This window comes from Artemia sp. Qi Xiang Cuo, chromosome 6 (assembly GCF_049724085.1).
Source record: "Artemia sp. Qi Xiang Cuo chromosome 6, ASM4972408v1, whole genome shotgun sequence".
Lineage (NCBI taxonomy): Eukaryota > Metazoa > Arthropoda > Branchiopoda > Anostraca > Artemiidae > Artemia > Artemia sp. Qi Xiang Cuo.
The window spans coordinates 28,936,984-28,956,116 of NC_142799.1; the positions used below are offsets into that span (position 1 = coordinate 28,936,984).

Here is a 19,133-nt window from a genome sequence, read left to right on the forward strand (position 1 = left end):
CCCTAGGATTCCACTTCAATCTAGAAGAATTTAAGTGTCCTAAATTTGAAGGGGTTTATCATCGTCCTGAAGAAGAGGTCAGGTTCTTCGCGCACTGGATACCTAAGGTCATACCTGATCGTGATAAATGCATTAGACATGGTAAAAACTACTTCATTTCATGGGACCATCGTTTCTGGATGTTTAAGAGTGAACGTGTGTATGACTATGTGTCATAATATAATTTTGTATTAATATTCTACATAGCATTATTTCATTAAAAATATATTATGCTTTACATTGTTATATTTTCATTATTTTTAGAGTAAGCTAGCATATCAACAGTTTAGAATGTATATTAAAACATCGGAGATTTGAGAAAAAGAATTTGCATACATCTATTGTCAGACACATGGGGTAACATTGACAAAATCTAGGTATCAGAATGAATAAATTCTTTATCAACATCCGTTGTTGGATTTGTCATTATGTCATTATGAAAAAATTGTAAGTAGGTAAGTAAGTAATTAACAAACTCTTTCTTGAATTCACCTCGTGGACACACAAAGAAGACATTTCATTCAAGAAAATATGAAAATATTTGTAAGTAAATAACACACTCTTTCTTGAAGTCACCCCTTGGATACACAATACAGATACTTTATTCAAGAAATTATGAAAAAATCGCAAGTAAGTAACAAACTCTCTTGAATTCCCCATTTGGATGCACAATACAGAAATTTAATTCAAGAAATTATAAAAAAAATGTAAGTAAGTAAGTAACAAACTCTATGCTTTTTCTGCATCAATTGTCGGATATGTTGAATAAAATATGCAAATTCGACATAGCTTTATTTAATTTTTTAAGGTTAATTTAGACGAGGTTACGTGCGCGCACGTAACTTCGTTTAAATTAACCTTAAAAAATGAAATAAAGCTATGTCGACTTTGCATATTTTATTCAACATATCCGACAATTGATGCTGAAAAAGCATAGAGTTTGTTACTTACTTACTTACATTTTTTTTTTAATAATTTCTTGAATTAAATTTCTGTATTGTGCATCCAAATGGCGAATTCAAGAAAGAGTTTGTTACTTACTTGCGATTTTTTCATAATTTCTTGAATAAAGTATCTGTATTGTGTATCCAAGGGGTGGCTTCAAGAAAGAGTGTGTTACTTACTTACAAATATTTTCATATTTTCATGAATGAAATGTCTTCTTTGTGTGTCCAAGAGTTGAATTCAAGAAAGAGTTTGTTACTTACTTACTTACCTACTTTCAATTTTTTCGTAATGACATAATGACAAATCCAACAACGGATGTTGATAAAGAATTTATTCATTCTGATACCTAGATTTTGTCAATGTTACCTCATGTGTCTGACAATAGATGTATGCAAATTCCTTTTCTCAAATCTCCGATGTTCTAATATACATTCTAAACTGTTGATATGCTAGCTTACTCTAAAAATAATGAAAATATAACAATGTAATGCATAATATATTTTTAATGAAATAATGTTATGTAGAATATTAATACAAAATTATATTATGACACATAGTCATACACACGTTCACTCTTAAACATCAAGAAACGATGGTCCCATGATATGGAATAGATATTACCATGTCTAATGCATTTATCACGATCAGGTATGACCTTAGGTATCCAGTGCGCGAAGAACCTGACCTCGTCTTCAGGACGATGATAAACCCCTTCAAATTTAGGACACTTAAATTCTTCTAGATTGAAAAGTGGAAACCTAGGGTCACACTTTTGAATTAAAACTTTATCTGTAGGTACATTACCCTGTACATAGAGTGCTTCAACCCCGAAAAAGCTGCAAATTTCACTGACTTCCTCCTGGACATTTCTCAATTCCTGACCACTATTATTAAGTGGTGTAATCACTCTATCGTAGAATCCCAGTCTGTTTATACGATGTAATGTAGTACTCCACAAGCTTTTATCATGCTCAAACATGTTATAGTTCACTATCCAATTATAACAGTCAATTTCTTCAAGTTCCATTGACAATAATATAAATGCACATTCAAATATAACACCACAAGATGACTTTTTCAAACCGATAAATTCTGTGTCATAGAGTCCTATCATCTTGGAAGGTATTAATTTACTTGTTAAGAAGAGAAATACATCATCAAACTTTTATACCTTCGCTCAAGGTCGAATGGAGTTATGGCTAAGGGGGATGACTGCTAAAAGCATCTGAATTCATTTTTGGGAGGAGTCATAAAACCCTTAGAATTCATTGCGGGGAGGAGTCATAAAACTCTCGGTATCTCTTGCATGCAAATGAAGTCTGGAAATTACATTTTTTTTTTATAATTTCTATATTGTGTATCAAAGAGGTGAATTCAAGAAAGATATTTTGTCATTTTAAGATATGTACAAAAGAAAAAGATACAAAATAAATAAAGTTGAATAATTTCGAAGTTAAAAAAAAATAGTTTGTTTATGAAAAAAAAATTATTGAATTAGAACCATCAGTCCTCATCATTATGAGTATCCAAAACTGGACTTAAGTTTCACATTTGAACTAGAGAAATGTATTTTCCATAATTTTCTTACAAAAAACTAGAGTTTACGGTCAAAAAACCCTTATTAGCTCAGATTTTAAGGAAATAGTTTTATTTTTCGATCCAAAAATAGACTTAAGTTTCACATTTGAACCAGAGAATTGTATTTTCCATAATTTTCTTACAAAAAATTAGATTTTACGGTCAAAAAAGCTTAATAGCTTGTGTGTGTGTGTGTCGTTTCTGTGTGTTTGTCCTCTCTGTGTGTGATTCGTTTCTTTGTGTCTGTCGTCTCTGTGTGTTTGTCCTCTCTGTGTGTGAGTGGACTCTGTGTGTGTGTCGTCTCTGTGCATGTGTCGTCTCTGTGAGTATTTCGTATCTGTGTGTGTCTTGTTTCTGTGTGTTTTTCGTCTCTGTGTGCGTGTCGTCTCTCTATGTGTTGTCGTCTCTGTGTCTTTGTTGTCTCTATGTGTGTGTCGTCTCTGTGTGTGTGTGTGTGTGTCGTTTTTGTGTGTTTGTATTCTCTGTGTGTGTGTCGTTTCTATGTGTTAGTCGTCTCTGTGTTTGTGTCGTCTGTGTGTGTCTGTGTGGTCTCTGTGTGGATGTTGTATCTGTGTGTGTGTTGTCTTTATGTGTGTGTCGTCTCTATGTGTGTTTCGTTTTTCTCTGTGTGTGACGTCTCTGTTTGTCTGTCGTCCCTCTGTATGTTTGTCATTTCTGTGTGTGTGTGTCTCGTCTCTCTGTGTGTGTTGACTCTGTGTGTGTGTATCGTCTCTGTGCATGTGTCGTTTCTGTGTGTTTGTGCTCTCTGTGTGTGATTCTTCTCTTTGTGTCTGTCGTCTCTGTGTGTGAGTGGACTCTGTTTGTGTGTGTGTGTGTGTCGTCTCTGTGCATGTGTCGTCTCTGCGGGTGTTTCGTATCTGTGTGTGTGTATGTTGTCTCTGTGTGTTTGTCATCTCTGTGTGCGTGTCGTCTCTCTATGTGTTGTCTTATCTGTGTGCGTGTCGTCTCTCTATGTGTTGTTGTCTCTTTGTGTGTGTCGTCTCTGTGTCTGTGTTGTCTCTATGTGTGTGTCGTCTCTATGTGTAAGTCGTCACTTTGAGTGTGTCGTCTCTGTTTGGATGCTGTCTCTCTGTGTGTGTTGTCTCTATGTGTATGTCGTCTCTATGTGTGTTTAGTATCTGTGTGTGTGTGACGTCTCTTTGCGTGTGTCGTCTCTATGTGCGTTTGTCATTTCTGTGTGTGTGTCTCGTCTCTCTGTGTGTGTTGACTCTGTGTGTGTGTGTATCGTCTCTGTGCATGTGTCGTCTCTCTTTGTCGTTTCTGTGTGTTTGTCCTCTCTGTGTGTGATTCGTCTCCTTGTGTCTGTCGTCTCTGTGTGTTTGTCCTCTCTGTGTGTGAGTGGACTCTGTGTGTGTGTGTGTTTGTCGTCTCTGTGCATGTGTCGTCTCTGTGGGTGTTTCATATCTATGTGTGTGTTGTCTCTGTGTGTTTGTCGTCTCTGTATGCGTGTCGTCTCTATGTGTGTTTCGTATCTGTGTGTGTGTGTCGTCTCTGTGTGTGTGTGTCGTCTCTGTGTGGTTTTTTTGTCTGTGTGTGTGTTTTCTCTATGTGTGTTTTCTGTCTGTGTGTTTCGTATCTGTGTGTGTGTGACGTCTCTTTGTGTGTGTCTTATCTATGTGTGTTTGTCATTTCTGTGTGTGTCTCGTCTCTTTGTGTGTGTTGACTCTGTGTGTCTGTGTATCTTGTCTGTGAATGTGTCGTCTCTATGTGTCGTTTTTGTGTGTTTGTACTCTCTGTGTGTAATTAGTCTCTTTGTGTCTGTGTGTGTGTGTGTCGTTTCTTTGTGTTTTTCCTCTCTGTGTGTGATTAGTCTCTTTTTGACTGTCGTATCTGTGTTTTTTTACTCTCTGTGTGTGTGTGTGAGTGGACTCTGTGTGTGTGTCGTCTCTGTGTGTGTTTAGTATGTGTGTGTGTGTTGTCTATTTGTGTGTGTCGTCTCTCTGTGTGTGTCGTCGCTATGTGTGTCGTCTCTGTGTGTTTCTTATCTTTGTGTGTTTCGTCTCTGTGTGTGTGATTGTCATCTGTGTGTGAGTGTCGTCTCTGTGTGTGTGTGTCGTCTCTGTGCATGTGTCGTCGCTATGTGTGCGTCGTCTCTGTATGTGTATTGTATCTGTGTTCAATAGTCGTTCTTTGGTCTTGATTTCACCTCTTAACTTAAACAGCGAGACATTCAACAGTCGTTCTTTTCCATGCTATTAAAAAACAGTACCATTGTTGCATCTCTGACCGATGAAAAGTCATCGCGCCATCCCCCAAAAAATACTTTTCAGACATTTCTTGTTAAAACGAATTCCCCCCTCAAGACAATCCCATTCCTGTCGACTTTTGGAAGGTGTTTCTTCATTTTTCGATAATCAGACAATTTTCTCAAACCCATAGCTTTTGACTGGCAGCACTAAAGTTAATGAATCCTAAATCTTTTGGAAACTGCCTCTATTTTCTGTCCATTTTTAAGTTTTGATGCTGCTCTTAACTTTCAATTGAATAAACTTTTTTTTATAGTTTGAAGTCCGCTCACGGCGTGTTGGGCATTGTTTAAGCTGTTTTCACGTAAAAATGCCTTAAACATCCTCTATGGAAATTCCTCCCCTGAACACAATCCCATTCCCGTCGACTTTCGGAAGATGTTTCTTTATTTTTCGATAATCAGACAATTTTCTCAAACCCATAGCTTTTGACTGGCAGCACTAAAGTTAATGAATCCTAGATCTTTTGGAAACAGCCTCTATTTTCTGTCCGTTTTTAAGTTTTGATGTTGCTCCTTACTTTCAGTTGAAGAAACTTTTTTTTATAATTTAATTTCTGATCGCGGGGGGCTGGGCACGGTTGAAGTTTTTTTTGACGTAAAAATACCCTCCACCTCTTCTATGGAAAATTCCCCCTCAAGACAATCCCATTCCTGTTAACTTTTGGAAGGTGTTTCTTCATTTTTCGATAATCAGAAAATTTTCTCAAACCCATAGCTTTTGACTGGCAACACTAAAGCTAATGAATCCTAAATCTTTTGGAAAAAGCCTCTTTTTTCTGTCCGTTTTTAATTTTTTACGTTGCTCCTTACTTTCATTTTAAGAAACTTTTTTTTTATACTTTAATTTCTGATCTCGGGGGGCTGGGCACTGTTGAAGTTGTTTTGATTTAAAAATAACCTCCACCTCTTCTATGGAAAATTCCTCCCTCAAGACAATCATATTCCTGTCGACTTTTGGAAGGTGTTTCTTCATTTTTCGATAGTCAGACAATTTTCTCAAACCCATAGCTTTTAACTGACAGCACTAAAGTTAATGAATCCTAAATCTTTTGGAAACAGCCTCTATTTTCTGTCCGTTTTTAAGTTTTGATGTTGGTCCTTACTTTCAGTTGAAGAAACTTCTTTTTATAATTTAATTTCTGATCGCGGGGGGCTGGGCACGGTTGAAGTTGTTTTCACGTAAAAATACCCTCCACCTCTTCTATGGAAAATTCCCCCCTCAAGACAATCCCATTCCTGTCGACTTTTGGAAGGTGTTTCTTCATGTTTCGATAATCAGACAATTTTCTCAAACCCATAGCTTTTGACTGGCAACACTAAAGTTAATGAATCCTAAATCGTTTGGAAACAACCTCTATTTTCTGTCCGTTTTTAAGTTTTGACGTTGCTCCTTACTTTCAGTTGAAGAAACATTTTTTATAATTTAATTTCTGATCGCGGGAGGCTGGGCACGGTTGAAGTTGTTTTCACGTAAAAATACCCTCCACCTCTTCTATGGAATAATTCCCCCCTCAAGACAATCCCATTCCTGTCGACTTTTGGAAGGTGTTTCTTCATTTTTTGATAATCAGACAATTTTCTCAAACCCATAGCTTTTGACTGGCAGCACTAAAGTTAATGAATCCTAAATCTTTTGGAAACAGCCTCTATTTTCTGTCCGTTTTTAAGTTTTGATGTTGTTCTTTACTTTCAGTTGGAGAAACTTTTTTTTTATAATGTAATGTCGGATCGCGGGGGGGCGGGCCACGGTTGAAGTTGTTTTCAGAGTCTCTCAAACCCCGTAAAGCTATTTTAAAAGGTACAAGAATTACTTATTTAACAAAAATCCTCGCTTTTTGAATGACCACCAAGTAAAAAAAAAAAAAAAAAAAAACACACACACAGAATAAGACGACACCCTCAAACCCCGTAAAGCTATTTTAAAAGGTAGCCAAAAAGAATTAGCCTGAATCTTAACATACCTAGTGGAAATCCCACTGTGGAAAAGTATTAAAATGATTTGCCGTTGAGGCCTAAGTCATTATCTTTAGAAGAAATAAACAATACCATTTAAATAATTACAGTAGTCTAAAGTCTTTCAGAAAAAGCTCAGACACGATGTCAAAGTTATGAACAGAGTGTAGTGTGTATCTCCCTCCCCCCCTTAAAGCTATTTTAAAAGGTAGCCTACAAGAATTAGCGTGAATCTTAACATACCTAGTGGAAATCCCCCTGTGGAAAAGTATTAAAATGATTTGCTGTTGAGGTCTATGTCATTATCTTTAGAATAAATAAACTATACCTTTTAAATAATTTCTCCAAAAATATTTTATTCAGAGATTTCACGTTAAAAAATTATCCAATCACTAATTACCCCTTTTTTGATCTTGCCCCCTATCAATTCTGAGTTTCCGGCTAGAATTAGACAAAGCCCGTCTTAATCACCAAGCTTTTGTTTTCAGATACAACACGTTTGAAATTTTGGTTCCAAAAAAGGACCCTTTTCTGTAATTATAAACACATATGGTTTAATCTCTGTGATAAAATGAGCATGCGAAGCCTGTTCTCCGAAAGTGTCTGTTTCTTGTAACACAGAAGCTTCTATTTAGATCAGAAAAAGATTTTTTATAACAGGAAAAAAGGGCATTTTTTTTGAACGAAATAACTATTTATACAGAGCAGGGTGGGGGTGGTTTTTGTTTACATAGAGGAAAAAAGCGTACTTTGCTCTATCTAACGAGTATACTATTGTATGGGTTTTTTATTGTTGGGGGTGGGGGGAGGGGGGCTAAGTCCCCCTGAAATTTGAATTTACTCGTAAATGCTTTTTATCTGGAAATAAATTAAAAAATTTAATAAGCTGTACTCACATTGACAATTGCCGAATCCATTGTTTTCAAAGTTAATAATATGCAGTGTACTATGCTCAATATGCTAATACATAATGAAAATTAAATTGTAGTGCATGAACATTTTATACAGATTTTCAAGGACGAATTAAAAACGAATGTTGAGTTACATAATTTCCTGCGTGGTCCCAAAACATGTTTGACTACTTTATATCATACCAGTTTTTTAAGAATGTACACGTGAACTCATAACGTACATTCATTGTGCAATTGACAACAAAAACAGAAAAAAACTTGTCTGCTTAAATTATTATTACGACCAAACTCTCAAAACATGCTTGATCACATTATACCTTGCCAAGTTTAAAAAACCTCGACTTTAGTTTCATAACATGAATTATAGTGTGCCAACTTTTAAAATATTCACGCGTGAGTTTAATGTCTCAGGCATGGGTTTTTCTTGCGCAATTCCAATGTACCGTTCATATTGTATACACTTTTGACCATATTCTTGTCGGCGTGAATATACGATTAGAATGTACGCTTGAAAGTGCCTAATAGATAGTGAATGTACGCTTGAAAGTGCCTAATAGGTTACTACTCCTGCAAAGGAACTAAGTATGGGCACTAAATATTCACGGAGTTGGACAACAACTTTCCGCTTTTCACAATTTGAATAAAATCCAAGGAATAGCTTATAATGATACAACAAAAAGACAACATTGTCCACCATCCTTATCGATTTACAATATTGATAACCCTCTTCAAACAGTCCAACTTGCGCAACACAACTCGTGTTTGCCTCTTCAAGGGTACAACTCAAGCAATATTCCAAGTCTGTATCGGCACTTCCACTGCTAGGCATCACCACTCTCATTCGGTCTTAAAACCTTCCACAGAGGTAGGCAGTTAAACCTGCCTGAAGGCTCAATCAGTCTTGCCTTAGCCTTGGAGTTTGATACAAGTGAATTCCAATCGTCTAGCTTCTACTATTTGCCAAGTGATATTAGAAATTTGTTTATAGATACTCGTTCCTCATGGCAACCACAACAGCCCTTCAAGCAGATTGTATTGCCTTTTTTGTCATAATGTCCAAATATTCCGTCATGCCCAGCTACAAGGACGTGTATTTCTTTAATGTCACTATTAAAAGACGCAAGAGCAGAAAGTGTTTCATTTCAATATATATCTTTAAAAATTTACAGTTATGGAGATACGATCTTTTGATACCCAACTGGCGATACGTCGTAAGCAGTCGGCCTCTAACATGACCAAGAGAAGTCTCTATGTGACTTCCGACTAGTATGTCTGACGTTGACATTTCTTCAAGGTCCTAAAATAATTTCCAAAACAAAAATAAACGTTTGAGTACCGTACATATCTAAACCGAATAATTTGAAATTACAATTAAACACAGGATAATTGTTATATAGTAAAGAGATAAATAAATCTTTAACAATTAAAGATAATTGCGGGAAAAATTGCTTTTGACGTAAGAGTTGAAGCGAAGATTTCTCGGTAACTAGCCGGAATTTCCAACCCTGGAACCAACAGACACACACGCACACACACACACACACACACATATATATATATATATATATATATATTGTGTTAAATAATTGCTTCAAGCTATTCAATTTGTATGAAATAGTAAAAGTATACCATAAAAAGAATATGAAAAGATTTTTAGGCGTTTCAGTTGGTCCAGTCTTGGAAATTCCGGCTAGTTACTGGGGTATCTTGAGTTCAACTCCCATACCAGCAGTAATTTTTCAAGCAATTATCTTTAATTAATACCAATAAAAAGTGATAATAGTACATTTTTACCAATGCATAAGCAAGAAGGTTTTTTCTTTTTTTTTTTTTATTTTTTTACTTTGAAAAACTTTGACGGCTGAAGTAACATATTTTACTACCGTGATCCGTAACGAAAGCAAAGCAAATATTCCCCAACATTTTTTTTCAACGGGTAGTGTAAAATTCTGCTGATGAAGCCAAGTTAAACTCCTGCCAAAAAGCTGAAAATTTAACAACACAAACAGTGAAAATTTAAGATTTTTAGGTTTTTCAAAAACTCTAGATTTTTTTAAGCTACTTACCCAGACTAAAACTTTTTCGTTGTTTTTGATGGCCCAGAGAATCTTGTCACTAAAACTGCGAAATTGAAGGCAGTTTAACTTGTCTTTTGAAAAAAAAAGATTATTCTAGAATTCACACCCCTCGTTTGATGTTTAATCATTTCATATTAACTGGAGCAGGGAGGGGTGGGGGGTCTTTTGGGACGAAGTTTTAGATATTGAAGTCTTGGGAACTGAAATAAAACTTTGATTGAAACTAGGTAAGCTGCTTAAACATATAGTTTATTTAGTCCATTACTTTTCTAAGAATTTGAAAGAAATGTCTGCAAGAGAAGAAAACATCAATGGTAATTACCGCCATTGGCAAAACATTAATGGCGTTGATGGTGCTAGACTAGTAAAATTGAATCTGGCTTTCGCTATTTTTTTATGTTATAATAAAAAAGAAAATTGTTTAAAAATATTTCATGTATAATAACGTGGAGAGGACATTTGCTTTTATGCAGGTTTGTGGGTGGGGGGGGGACAGACCATTTATTTTTCCCCTTTATCATTTTACTTTTTTCTATTGTCTATTTGGGCTTTATTTTGTCATTCATACCTATTTCTGTTCATTCTAAGTTTTACTTCTTATATGAATTGGTTTCTGCTTGTTTTGAGTTTCATGTTCCTTTTTACTTTTAATTGAAGATTTTTTTTTCTTTGATTTAATGTTTGAACGGATGCCGGAAGAAGCTGAAATTTGATTTTCAATAAAATCACGTAAGATTTTAAGACAAGCTACCCTTGTCTCGGATATTGGCCTGCTAGATTCTGCTTATCTTTCACTATAAGCTTAGGATTCATGGGAATATTTACTTTTGGCATAATTAATTATGATGTCAGGTTAACTTCTTCTTGTTTTGGGTAAAAAAAAGACAAAAAACGACAACGGATCTAAATATTGGCCACTCAGGAAATGAAAGGGGGTAATCTATTGAAGCGTAAATTCAGGGAACGCCCACTTTCTGACACTTGGTGTACATTTCGGAGCGCCACTTGTACTGCACAGCTCCGCCACACGTAGCATAGTTCTGCCATGTAACTGCACAGCTGCACATGTACTGCACAGCTCCGCCACACGTAGCATAGTTCTGCATATGGTCATTGCCAAGTAAGTGATTTCTGAAAGTTGGCTGATGGGCTTAAACCGCCCTTCCCCGCCTCGGCGTAAGCCATGTGAGCTGCTGTAAGGCCATGACTATTCTTGTTTTCCTTTTAATTTCTGCTATTTTATTCTATTAGTAATAATCGTAGGAAAAGTTGAAGACTAATATTCCCAATCATATTCTTTTTTTTTTTAGAAGAGAAGAATGAAATCCCGGATGCTGGTGTTCTTCTTCCTCCAAAAGATCCAGAAGGACCGGGTGAGTTAGGTAAAGCCGTAGTCCTTCCAAAGGATCTGACACCCGATCAAAAGAAGCTAGTTGACGAAGGCTGGAGCAAAAATGCGTTTAACCAATACGTGTCCGATATGATTTCGATACACCGAACTCTTCCAGATGTTCGAGACGACAGGTAATTTATATTGGATACTCTGAAGGTGTTACTTTAGGAATTATTATTAACAAATAATTATTGAAGTGCATTCTTCGCTTAGCTGCTTGTCATTAGCTTTGTTTTTTTTGTACCTCTCCCCCCCCCCTCTCTCTCTCCCTATCCCTCTATTTTCGCCTCAGTCAATTGGTTTTCGCTTTTTTTTTTTTTTTTTTTTTTACCAAAGTTGCATTCTAAGATATAACCCCTAGCAACTTTATATTAATTACAGAAGTTACTTAAAGTTGACATCCACTGGGAACGGTTGTGAAGTAGCTAAAGGCCTATTAGGCTTATAAGGGCATAATCTTCATAGGTTTTGATTGTATCCAGTAGGTATTTGACCTACTTATTCTAAATCAATGACTTTAAAACCCGTCTCTGATTGCGAAATGCCAGAATTGTCAGTAGTTTTAAAGGCCCTTCATCTCCTGGGCAAGACCATATTCCTAGTAAGGTAGTCAAACTCATTCTTTCTTTTATTCTTCCTGCCCTAACCAGATTTATTAATATCTCTTTTGAAAAAGGTGTATTCCGAAGTGCTTTAAAGTGTGTTCCTGTTATTATTCTTTTCAAAGCTGAGCACGGAATGATCCAACAAAGTATCTTCCCATATCTCTTTTATCAGTGTTTAGTAAAATTTTTGAAAGGGCTTTCTTCTTCTAGATTTTCATAATTCCAAACACATTTTCCATGATTTTCAGTTTGGTTATAGGGCATATCACTACTGAGCATGCATGTGTAACTCTCGTGAATTATTTACACAGCTCTTGATTCTGGTTTGATACCTGTTGCTCTTTTTCTCGATGTATGAAAAACATTCGAATCATTAATAAACAAGATTCCTCTTTGGAAATTGTTCTTTATTGGTATAAGGGGTAGTACTTATTTTTGTTTTGTTTCATGTTTATCTGATCAAGTCATCTCGGCTGATCTGCTCATTTGTAAGCCTTCCGGAAAAGAGTTTGGTGTTTCACAAGCATCTGTTACTGGGCAAATGCTCTTTTTAATTTATGTTAATTCGGTTAACAGTTCAAGAGCACGTCGTTTCTGGATGCACTTGTTGCTTTTGCTGATGACAGTACTCTTGGCACAGCCAGTAGAACTGAGTCTAATCTATTTTCAAAGATGATAGCCCTTTTTGAAAGAGATACCCAGCGGTTTGATATAAGTTACTTCGCTTTAGACGTTGGAAAGCCATGCTTTCGCGTTTTCTCAAGAGTCTCCAAGACATGCCATGACTTAAATGAAATACATTTATGAGGAGGTTCTCCTGAGTAGAGCTAAAGATCATTATGTTCTATTCCTAGGCATCTTGCTTAATGAAAATCTTTCATTTAAGTATAATATTGACCTGATCAAGATGCAAGTCTCCAGGACTCTTGGAACCTTCAGAAAGCTAAAAAGTGCATTTCCATGGTCGGTTCTTAGAATCCTTTTCTACAGCCTGGTTCAGTCATATGCTTGGTTTTGTCCAGCTATTTTGATATCAACCTTTCCCGTGCCATTGAAGCCACTTTCAAAACTTCATGATAAAGCCAGAATTATTATTCAGGGAACTAACACTTCTTTCATTTAAATTCTTGTTCGGCTTGAAACCTCTCTATCTTCTGTCGTGTGCTTCTTTCGCTTTTTTACAATAGCATTGCCACCTTCCTGCTACCCTGTGTAATAATATGCCTTTTATTCTTGGTCAATCGTCTTATCCTCTCCGCAGTTTCCAACAATTTACATATCAATCATTCTCGATCATTGGGGTCTGACTTCAACGCCCGAATAACTTTTAATATGATTTAGAACATGCTCCCAGAGTCTGCACGAAGCTGCTACTTGTTGGGTATCTTCGAAAAGAATGTCAAACATTTTCTAGTTAATAATTGATTTTTTTTTTGGCTTCCCCTGGAGTTGATGTCTCTGGATTAGGTTTGGGATGTCTGTTAGAAAATGAATTCAGTTTTAGGGTTATTTCAGTTTTTTGATTGTTTTGGTTTAAAATCATACCCTTTCACTCTCCTCCCTTTTCACTCCCCTTCCAACTTTCTATCATTCTAATAATATTTTCGATATGCTTGAATCTGATAGTGAGACTGGTTATGACAATGGTACAGTTTTACTTCACTAAAGATGTCCGTTAACTATCTGTGTAAAGGTGACCGTGACAGTAGACTCATAGTTAATTCTCTGTCGTTCCAGCTGTTACGACAACGTCAGCTGAAACGAAAAGTTGTGTTTACTGCAATAGATGTGACTATAACTTGTGTTTCCCCAAATACGAACACAAATAACTCAACAAATAATACCGTGTATCTAGAGCATTCAGTTAGTTGTGTTGGCTACACAAAGTTTAACTCATAACATCAGAACCCTCTTGTTGATTTGGGTAGTGGGGTTGGTTTTTTTTTTTTGCGTTGGGATTTGTTTGGGTGTGATTTTGAAAATTATTATATTTTTGGGCTAGAGTATTAACGATATCCTCTGGTATGAAGTAACCTATGTTTCGACAGTGTCTACTAAAGCGTTTATATTTTTATTCCGTTAGTATTTGTTTATCTCTTTTTTGAGTGTTAGAAATCAGCTTATCCGATTTAGGTTCAATGACTGTAAACCAAAAGGTGCTTTATTTTTACATTAAGATTCAATAGCTGTAGAAATCAAAGTTTCTTACTCTTTTTTGCCACATTCCATTAAAATGTAAATTTACTACCTTAGAACTTTTTATGGTTTGCCGCTTCAAGCAACGAAGCAATTTGACACATTGCTTTGGAGTCAGATTGCAATGAGTGGGCGTTTCTCTTATAGCTAAATATTAGTGTGGTTAGTGATGGTATTCGGAGGTTCTGATTCTCATTTTTTTTGTGTACCCCTCTTGTCTTTTTGTACCTATTATTTTTTTGCCTGTAACAAGAGGACTCAAAAGAGAGACGAGGTTAGGTTAAAACTTCGGTTGAATGTTATTTTACTCCGCAGAAAGATTGTCGATTGGAGTGTCGAAAGAATCTGATTATGGGAGTGTCAGAGAACACCAGATTCTCAAATCAGATTGTCAATCAAAATTGAATTTGTTTAAAATCTAATGGTCAATTTTACCACCCGATATTTAAGGTTAGCTTTAGACATGTCTTTTTTTTCAGATTTTTGAGTCCATTTTTTGTCATTAGAATCCAATTATTGAAAAAACATTTTTGATTTGGCAGCCCCTACGTCTTGTTCTGTCTTTGTCTATATAATTTGCTTCTATTTGAACCGGCTCTGATTCTCATGCTTTGAGAGCTTCTATGCCTGGTGGGTTTTACTTAGTCACCATTGGACTTCTTCTAGGTTTTATTCCTCCCAATTTAGCTAAGGTTCGATTTTAATCTGTTGTAAAAGGTTGATGTCAGGAAGAATAACTGGATACAAGCTGATATATAAGTATGTGATGTAAATGCTATATCTCAATTCAAGTTTGTCATAGTATCGTAGTTTTGTTTCAGGGATTTTCTAAGTTAGTACCTTTTAATGTATTAAAAGACTTTTAACTCTCCGTATTTTGCACATTACGTTTGACAAAGGAGAAATTATAATTACCATTCACTTTAATAGTGCCAAATTGGAGGTAAAGCTATTTTTGAAATATTATTGCCTTTGTGGCATCAAATACAAGTGTTTGATGATTGTGTTGATAATTGTCAGATGCCGCTTTTACTATAATGGGAGGTTACATACCGACCATGAAAAGAGAGGGGGCACCGAAAAGGTGTTCTGAGAAATAAAATAGACGGGTATTAAATATTAGTATGCAATTTATCACCTTCATGGGGACGGTCTAGACCCAAAACCCCCCTCCTTGGTCAGAACTTTTACAGAAAGCCTTGCTAGTTGTGGTGTTGTTGGTTTTATAGAGGAGGTGTAGTGAGGCCCGTACACAGAATCATTTCAAGGAGGGCGCTAAAAATCAAGAATAGATGGATTATATGGAAACTATTAAATACAATTTCCTCGTTTGCGACAGAACGTTTGAAATCGCGTATTTTTTCAAGAATCAGAAGACTGCTAAGTCACAAGGCTATTGTACTGTAGCCTTTAGGCATAATTATGCTATGTATTAATCTCACACATTACGTAATCAGGTTTTGAACAATCATGCCTGACTCATTTTGGCGGTTGGTCATTTAATGCATTTCGTTGAATTTCTTCAGTTAAAGTTGAAACTCTATAGGCTATTCTGCCAACAGCCTATATAGCATTGTGTGGTTAGTGGCGCCGATTCACGGAAATGTGGGGGAGGGATAAATTGTATATTCAAAATCTATAGAGGAGGGGCGGGGAGCAATTCTGTTTTTTTTTTCGTTGAAAACACAAAAAAAAAGTATTTATAAAAATCTAGGGATGAGAGAAAAAATTAAAGGGACAGTTGCACCCCCCCCCCCCCAATTTGCACAACTTTGTGTGGTGTTGATCCCTTGTCGTTCTGTCGAACAAACAATTAGTTATTTGAACTAATTCACTAATAAATCATTAGAGCATTTCAAGTAGTAAATTCAGAGAGTTAATGAGTAAATTGAGAGAGTAAATTCAAGATGCAAATTCAGAGAGTATATCGCCCCTAAGGCTTGAAATACACGTTGTCAAAGCTTTTATTTTTACTTTAAAAGACATGAGCTCAGAGAACTATTTCATTTACATGTCAAATTTACTTGTCAGGATTTTCTTTTGAGAAAGAGAGATTTTCATGTCAAGAAATGAAGGAACAAGGCTTATTGTATTTTTGACATAATGTGACTTGTTTCAATTAGGCTAGTCTTTCTTCTTTTTTTTTTAATCATAAAATTATTTAGGATTTCCAGTGCATCTTTAAAATCGATAGCGTCCTTAAAAGAGGCAAATTTTGTCGTTGAACTTTCATTTTCATCATTAATTATTCTTCATAATAATTATTGATGATTATGGCTTTGTGGTTAATTTTTTTTAAGCCTTGGGTTTTGTGGTCTAAATACGTCGTTTGGTTTTTGATATATTTGCATTTTCTCATGTAATTTAAGTTTTTAGTAACACGTCTGAACGTAAATGAGATGTGTACCGTTTGTCCTAATAAATTAAGATGGGTGTTTTCTTTTTAACTTCTAAGTGACTTTACTGTTTCATGGAAATGCAGTGGGGACAAAAATTCATTTTTCAAAGTCTGGGGAGGGGAGCAGTTTTGTTGTTGTTCAATAAAAACACAAAAAATAGCCATTTTTAATAAAATAACAAAAAAGGGTGTTCTTCAAAATCTTTCTACTCGCACTTAAGCTACTCTCAGTGACGCGATCTTTGCTGTTAAAAATCATAGACATTGTTGATGTTAGACTGCCGAACTGTTACGGTGACATACTTCTTTTTGATTGTCCACCTTCTACAGCTTAAATTATTCGCCTTTGTTCACTTATGGAAGACACTTAATCTCTATGGAACTTATTTTGATAGTAAAAATTCCAAAGGTATAAATACAAAAAATGTATAGGACACTTGAAAATTTGAATGAAGAATGGGAATTCATATCTATTTGGTGTAAAGAAAAGACTGTTGATGAAAACAAGCATTGACCTCAAATCAACGAGAGCAAAGAAGCCATGAAATTAAATTATAGAAATGTCAACGAGCAAAACGCCATTGCCAAAAAGATCAAGTCCCATTGATGTATTTAAAGGAACTGGGAAGATGCTTCTAATCATCGAAAGATTATAATCAACAACTTTGAAAATATTAAGTGGGACTGTATATCGTAAAGGCCTAAAATATCCCCCTTGTAAGCAATTAACTAAAAAAACAAGTTTATTTTTTAACTGAAAGTAAGGAGCGACATTAAAACTTAAAACGAACAGAAATTACTCCGTGTATGAAAGGAGCTGTCCCCTCCTCAACGCCTCGCTCTTTACGCTAAAGTTTTTATTGTTTTAAAGAATAAAGTTGTAAGATAGAGGCAAACTTTAGCGTAAAAACCGAGGCGTTGAGGAGGGGACAGCCCCTTTCATATACGGAAAAATTTCTGTTCGTTTTAAGTTTTAACGTCGCTCCTTACTTTCAGTTAAAAAATAAACTGGTTTTTTTAAACTAATGCAAAAATCTGAACGTTTTTGAATTAATGCAGCTTTGATTTTGGCTCACCGTACATAAATAATTAAAACGAAATTCGTGTATTAATTTTCTTTTTTGGCTAATTGGCTTTCTCGAAGTTTTGTTCTGACGTAACTTACGAATTAACTTACGTAATAAATTTCTATATTCGTATGTTTTTATTTCGTATATTAGGGAGTACGCTCCTTATTCGATACCTCGCTCTTTACCCAAAAGTTTGAATTTTGTTCAACTCACAGATCCCTGAATCACAAAGGCTGGTTATTTAGAATAGATAGCTCTTTTGAAAGTACTAAAAAAACTTTGGCGTAGAGAGCGAGGTATTGACTAGGGGGCGAACCCTCTCATATACATAATAATTTCTGTTCGTTTTAAGTTTTAATGTTGCTCCTTACTTTCAGTTGAAAAAAACTTGTTTTTTTATTTAATTTCTTATCGTTTTTTAAATAATGCTGCGAAATCTGGAAATGTCCCTTCCACCAAGTTAATATACTCCATTGAAAGATCCTCCCCCGTAACCCCCACTCTGACCCCGACCCCCCACGAGAAAAAAATCCTCCTGAAAACGCCTGTATACTTCCCAATAACCAATACTATGTGTAGACAATGGGCAAAGTTTATAACTTGCAGCCCTTCCCCCGGGAACTCTGGGGGATTAAGTCGTCCTCAAAGACATATTAATAAGATTTTTCGACTATGCTGAACAAAATGGCTATCTCAAAATTTTTATTTGGGTGACTTCGGGAAAAAAATTAGCGTGGGAGGGGGCCAAGTTGCCCTTTAATTTTTTTTTGTCACTTAAAAAGGGCACTAGAACTTTTAATGTCCGTTCGAATGATCGAATGATCCCTCTCACGATGTTCTAGGACTACTGGATCGACATGATTACCCCTGGGAAAATAAAAAACAAACACAAAACAAACAAATAAACACGCATCCGTGATCTTTCTTCTGGCAAAAAATACAAAATTCCATATTTTTGCAGATAGGAGCTTGAAACCTCAATAGTAGGGTTGTCTGATACGCTGAATCTGATGGTGTGATTTTCATTAAAGTTCTTTGACTTATAGGGTTGTTTCCCCCTTTTTTTGAAAATAAGCAAAATTTTCTCAGGCGTGTATGTTTTGATGGGTAAGACTAAACTTGGTGAAATTAATATATTTGAAATCAACATAAAAATTTAATTCTTTTGATGTATCTATTGGTATCAAAATTCCGTTTTTTAGCTTTCCGGTTACTATTGAGCCGGGTCGCTCCTTACTTACAGTTCGTTATTACGTACTGTTTGATTTTGGCAAACAGCTTCTTTCTTATGTTTTTATTTTTAGTTCACTGATCCTGTCTTTAATAAAAGTTTTATCCCACTGCCGCTTAAAATCCAATGGCGATTCTGGTCTCTCTTGCGCCTGGGACAAAATCTTGATTAGCCCAGTCTCCTCCCACAAAATTTTCAGGCCAATTTTTTAACAGAATTTTCATTTATCAACACAATTATTTTTAGTTTATTAATTAATTCATAGATTATATAATTATCTTTCTTATTTTTTAGCTTATTATTATTAAAAAAATTTTTTTTGCTGATTAATTCACAATCTATTAATTATTTTTATTTATTATCTATGCCCTCTACTTTACTTTAATAAAAATGAAATTTCAAAAATTACAAAATGATTATAACCTTTAGATTGTTTATTAAAAATTCTGCGCCCCTGAAATTTC

General features: G+C 35.5%; 1 protein-coding gene across 3 annotated transcripts in view; it reads left to right on the forward strand.

The window, feature by feature from the left end:
- Pgant9 (polypeptide N-acetylgalactosaminyltransferase 9) overlaps window positions 1-19,133 on the forward strand; it is a 94,009-nt gene that overhangs the window by 22,366 nt on the left and 52,510 nt on the right. For all 3 annotated transcript variants that reach the window (XM_089090131.1, XM_089090133.1, XM_089090132.1), the window contains exon 3: window positions 11,087-11,300. In XM_089090131.1, coding sequence (XP_088946257.1) covers window positions 11,087-11,300 — 214 coding nt within the window. The remainder of the gene's footprint in view (window positions 1-11,086; window positions 11,301-19,133) is intronic.